This window comes from Orycteropus afer, unplaced genomic scaffold (genome assembly GCF_000298275.1).
Source record: "Orycteropus afer afer isolate SDZICR_OR568_19922 unplaced genomic scaffold, OryAfe1.0 scaffold01194, whole genome shotgun sequence".
In the NCBI taxonomy this organism is placed as follows: domain Eukaryota; kingdom Metazoa; phylum Chordata; class Mammalia; order Tubulidentata; family Orycteropodidae; genus Orycteropus; species Orycteropus afer.
In genome coordinates, this window is record NW_006922781.1 from 50,081 (window position 1) to 55,725 (window position 5,645).

Below are 5,645 nucleotides of genomic sequence, written 5' to 3' on the forward strand. Positions count from 1 at the left end.
ACCAGCCACTCCTCGGAAGGAAGGTTGGGCAATCTACTTCCGTAGTGATACTGCCTCAGAAACCCAAGGAGGGGTCACTATGAGTCGGGTCCAACTCGACGGCAGTGGGTTTGGTTTGGTTTGGTTTGGTTTGGTTTGGTTTGGTACTACTCAGGGACTCCCATTAGCCATTCAAAAACCCACTGCCACCAAGTTGATTCTGACTCATAGCCACTCTACAGAACACAGTAGAACTGCCCCTATAGGGTTTCCAAGGCTCTAAATCTTTATGGAAGCACACTGTCTCATTTTTCTCCTGTGGAACAGGTGATAGGTTTGAACCGCTGACCTTTTTCAGTTAGCAGCCAAATGCCTTAAACACTGCACCACCAGAGCTTCTTCCCATTATCCATTAGGGAAATGCAAATCAAAGCCACAACAAGACACTCAGTAGGATGGCTATAATAAAAAAGACAGATAATAACAAATACTGGCAATGTTGTGGAGAAACTAGAACTCTCATATGCTGCTGATAGGGATATAAAACTGTGCAATTGCTTTCGAAAACAATCTGGCAGTTCCTCAAGAAGTTAAACCACAGGACCCAACAATTTCACTCCTAGCTATATATCCAAGAGAAATGAAAATATATGTCCACATAAAAACCTGTACACCAGTGTTCATAGCAGCATTATTTATAATAGCAAAAAAGTAGAAACAACCCAACGTCCATCAACTGATAAGTGGATAGACAAACTTTGATATGTACATAAAATGAAGTACTATACAGGCATGTTTCATTCTGCTGTGCATGGGGTCGCTATGAGTCGGAAACAACTCGACGGCACTTAAGAACAACAACAACAACAGGCATAAAAAAGAATGAAGTACTGATAAAAATGACAACACGATGAACCTCGAAAACATCATGCTAAGTGAAAGAAGCCAGTCACAAAATAACACATATTGTATGATTCCATCTATATGAATTGTCCAGAATAGGCAAATCTATAAAGACAGAAAGTAGATTATTGGTTGCTTAGAGTTGTAGGTTTAGCGGATGTGAGGAGTGACTGCTAATGGGCACAGGGCTTCTTTTTGGAATGATGAAAACGTTCTAAAATTGATTATGGTTGCACAACACATGAATATACAAAAAACTATTGAATTATATATTTTTAATGGGTAAACTATCATATGTGAATTATGTCAATAAAGCTATTAAAAAATGTACTTCTTTCACAAAGTCTTCCCTTACTAATCCAGTCCATATTAATCCACATTTTCTCAACTCCTGCAGCTCTTAAAAACTGTACTATACAATTTAATACTCAGTTAAATGGCCTAGTAATGTTTATTATTATTCTATGCAAGTTAGTCTTGACTTGCTAGCCAAATTGTAATTTCTTGAGAGGAATGAATGAATCTTGTTTTTTAGGTATCTCTAAACCACCTAACACATACCTGGGCACACAGAAGTACTCAGTAAATAACTGATGTTTGTGAAGAATAGACTAATTGTGCTTGTGCTTGTTTTCACACATGTGGGCTAAACACACATAGAAGTTGGAGGGAATTAAAAGATCTTAGTGAGGTGAGAGAATGACACTACATAAATCTGCAGAATACAAGATTTATTTAAGAGAAAAAAAAAAGCATGGTTTGGACACTTTTGTTTCCCCCACCTTCAGTCCCCTGCTGTTTAATGACGCCACATGGCCAACAATACACTGGTCTCTGAGGTGCCAAAAGTCATTGAGGTCCTATCTAGACACTTGGCTATCTGGTGTCACTATTCCCCCATAGCTTCCTCCTCTTCCTCCTCTGTCCAGCTCAAATCATCTGAATCCTCAGACTCTTCCTTATCCATCTCTAACCCAACCCCAGTCCTAGCCTTCTCAGCTAGAGCACTGGGGTGCTCCAGCTGCACCCAGGATCCCGGGTCAGCCTTGACCAAGGTGATTTCAACCCGAGATGGCATCAAGGAGACAGAACTCTGCTCCACGTTTATGACCTGAGGAGGAGGAAAAGATAGAGGGACACAGAAGAAAGAAAGAATGAGGAAATCAAAGGGATTTGGGGTGGGGGTGATGAATGACAGGGATAAAAAAAGAAAGAAAAAATGTAAAGAGGAAAAAATACAAATGGGAAGAGTAAGACAATATAAGGGAAAAGAGAGATAGACACACAGAAAAAGAGAAAGAAAATATCAAAGCAAATAAAGAGAAAACTTCCACATTCCCACTACAACTCCTTCCCTCAAGACACCCTCAATCCATTCTAGTCTAGCCCTTCTTTTCACCCCATCTGCCACCCTCTCTTGTGCCCACTTAACTTCACTTACCCCCCAGAGCTTCATCTGTGCTTGGAACACACGGTTATCATCAAAGACAATGTGGACATGAAGCTGAAAAAAAAGCAATTGCAGGGGTAGTAACAAATACCCAAAGGTCAGAATAAATTATTATGGCAGAGAACCAGGCCAGAGGTTTGATGCCTACATCCAAGGGCCAGCCATACAACCCTGATCTGATAGTGTTACCTTCTTCTCAGAGAACTATGGAGCCTGTGGGTTAACTGCACACAATAACTCTGCCTGTAAGATTGTAGTATTACCCAATTCACTAGCCTCCCATGCAGCATCAGATAATTCCTCACCTCAGTTTGATTGGCCTTCACCCAGTTGAATGCAGGCAGTGGAATCTGGCCATATACAGTCACCACTACTAAGGAATCTGTCTGGTGCCAATCATGGCGGCAAGATGCTGGCAGCTAAAGATAAGATGTGAAATGAGGATGGTTGAGAATGAACTCTTAACCCAAGGGAAGTCTTCATAGTACAGGTGAAGAAGAAACCAAAAATCTCAGAAAGATTAATCCTCCATCATATTGCAAAGCCTCTGAGCTCTTGAGATAAGCAAGAGAATCTTATTTGGTATGCACAAAGGGGACAAGATAGGGAGTTTGGCCATAAGGTACAGGGTTCAAATCAAGAATTCAGCAAAGTTGGGGCTTACCTGCTTTCCCCAGTCATGTCTACCAACTCTGCATCCTGGCTGTGCCAGGAATGCCCCAAAATCTAGGGTCTGGATGCCACAACAGCTCCAAGACTTCATCCTGAGGTAGGAAGATTATTCAACTGAATCTTCCTTTCACCCACAAACATCCACTCCCATATTATGTTCAATATCAGTTGGGAGAAATCTTGTCTTTTAGCCCACCCAGACCCGACCCTCACCCCTCATGGAATTGAGGTGCTCCTGGATGGTAGGTACATGGAGTAGCATCACTCTCAGGGCCCTGGTAAACCTAAGGACAAGGGGGAATCAGGAATCAGGTCATTCTGAGGTATATCCCACTCAGTCTCACATCTATACCCAGTCATCCCTCAGGTGTAGCACCTTTCAGCCACATGCTTGAGCCCCCAAAACTCTCACTCACAGCATCACATCCTGGGTTCTGGCAGCTGGAATCAGTCCGAAACAGACTATTGTCAAGTCCTGGGCAAGGGAAAGTGAGTCAGGAACCTATCCATACCCCCACCCAATGGCCACATCCACTAAACTCCAGTCTGCAAGTACTACTACGGACCCACCTACCTGCCCCAGGTTCCTGGTCTAGTTCCTTCTGTTCCAATGCCATTGCCAGGGCCTGGGATATACTTAGTGGCAGCAGCTTCAGAGGCAACTCTGACCTAGGAGTTATGGGGGGTTGATTTAGTCTTGACCCATTACCAATTATCACCAGCCCCAACACTCCCACCAGTTGTCAAAGAAGTCTGGTGAAGGTGGGGCAGGGTTGGAGGTGTTAGGCAGTAATCCCAATGCCAATTTCCATGTCTGTGGACATTTCAAATCCCTGAACCCTGGGAAATCCCCAGGGCTTGTCTTGCCCATCCAGTTGCTCCAAATCTAACCACACTGCTCTTCAGAACTGCATTTCCTCTAACTCTTCAGACCTTTAGACCCTAATATTTAATAATCTCAAATTCTTGATCTCCATTTTCCCTATTTATCCCAACCTTCCTTTGTAATTGTAGACTTAATATGACCTTCTATTGCTCATATTATTCTCACAAAATTATTCTACTCCACAGCCTCTTGGTTGACAATACCACATCCTTTTCTTGATATGAGTTATCTTAAAGCTCATTTTAAAAGAAATCACATCATTCTCAACAACCTCCCTTGTGTTGTATACCAAGTACGCATTTGTTAGAGGCTGTCTACTCTGTGGACTTCAGATATCTATCCCATCACCATTCCATGGCAACCTAGAGCAAATGGTATTTCTAGACACAAATTTTCCCTAAAGTACAGAATATACACCATCCTGGCCCTTCTCACGTCTCTGGTTCCCAGTTCCCAAATCTCAATGACCCACTGATCACTCCTAGAAGGCTGCATAAATGTAGGAAAAACCCGGGAACCTCCTCTTTACTTGGGCCTCTCCTGGCGCAAAGTCTCTGCTGACTTTGGATTCATATTCAGAAGTCTTTGCTCCTGAAGTGAACTGCTTGTGGCAGGGCCCTCAGGTTGTGGGGCCTCAGGGAGCTTCTCAGCACAATGTGGTCCCATAGTACAACCCTAGTATAGATAAGGAGATAAGTATTAGGGATAGAATCCTTCTGTTAGGGGCAGAACCCAAGAAAAAGATTTACCTTGATGCTTAAGAATTCAGAAAAATCTACAGTTCGCTTCCGGCAGCAGGACCAACCCTAATAACAAGAGACCCATCTCAGCTTAGATTCCGGGGTAGATTTAGATTTCCTCTGGGAAATATTCTTGCTATCCCATCACCTACTACTCCTCACCTTAAGGGCATCATGGAAGATTGGGACACCAGGGTGATGGCAACAGGAATCTGGATACAGCAACAGGGAGGATCAAGGAAAGAAAGGGAACTATAGAGTATCATCTCACCTTTTCCCCAGGCTTATATCCTTCTGGTTTCCCATATAATGTAAAGTCATCATTAAAGGTTGAAGATCATCCAGACCAAACTAAGGCAGGTCCAAGTTTCTTTCTTTGGTACTTTATGATGTTACCCCACCCCCGACCACCCAATACCCACAAAACCCCTAGCAAGATCAGGATTACTCACTCACCAGGAAGGTTGTTATTGGGGTCAAAGAGTTGCCCACAGCCTCTGTTATAGCAAAGCAGAGACATGGAGGCGTTGGTAGAATTATGGAAAGGGTATTTCAAGGAGTCTGGCTGCCGAATGGGGAACACCTCTTAGTCTGGAGGCTTTTAGCTGCCTAGAAGCACCAGCTGTTTCTATCTTTAGTTCAGGAGGCGTATACCTCCTAACATGGGCAAGGGAACTTCAATTGGTCTTCCCAGCCAATAGGGAAGAGCATAGGAGCATTTTAGCTCTGAGGCTCAGGAAAAAAGGATCAGGCCAATGTAAAGCTTAGAACTTCAATGAGATCAGCTAACCACTGCTCAGCTTTAGATTCACTATGCCAATCCCAAACCACTGACATTAGCAGCTGTTCAGAAATGAATACCAACTTTGAGATATACTCCAGATAAATAAGGGGTACCCCAATTCCTCCCACCCATTTTCTTTCCTTTCAAAGCAGCAACTTTGCTACTATCATTACTTCTGTGCAGTCCCAATAGCAGCTCTGGTAGCATGGTGCCTAAGGCACTTTACTGCTA

The 5,645-nt window shown here is 43.2% G+C and overlaps 1 protein-coding gene across 1 annotated transcript; it reads right to left on the reverse strand.

Annotated features, from left to right (window-relative positions):
- Positions 1–1,771: 1,771 nt before the first annotated feature.
- On the reverse strand, positions 1,772–5,150 carry ITGB1BP2 (integrin subunit beta 1 binding protein 2). The gene is made up of 11 exons (XM_007958892.2): positions 5,087–5,150; positions 4,793–4,842; positions 4,640–4,696; positions 4,420–4,565; positions 3,579–3,673; positions 3,421–3,479; positions 3,218–3,288; positions 2,997–3,096; positions 2,638–2,751; positions 2,324–2,386; positions 1,772–1,993 (listed from the first exon to the last, which is right to left on the reverse strand). Exons 1-11 carry the CDS (start codon positions 5,148–5,150, stop codon positions 1,772–1,774), a joined length of 1,041 nt encoding a protein of 346 aa, XP_007957083.1.
- Positions 5,151–5,645: the final 495 nt, after the last annotated feature.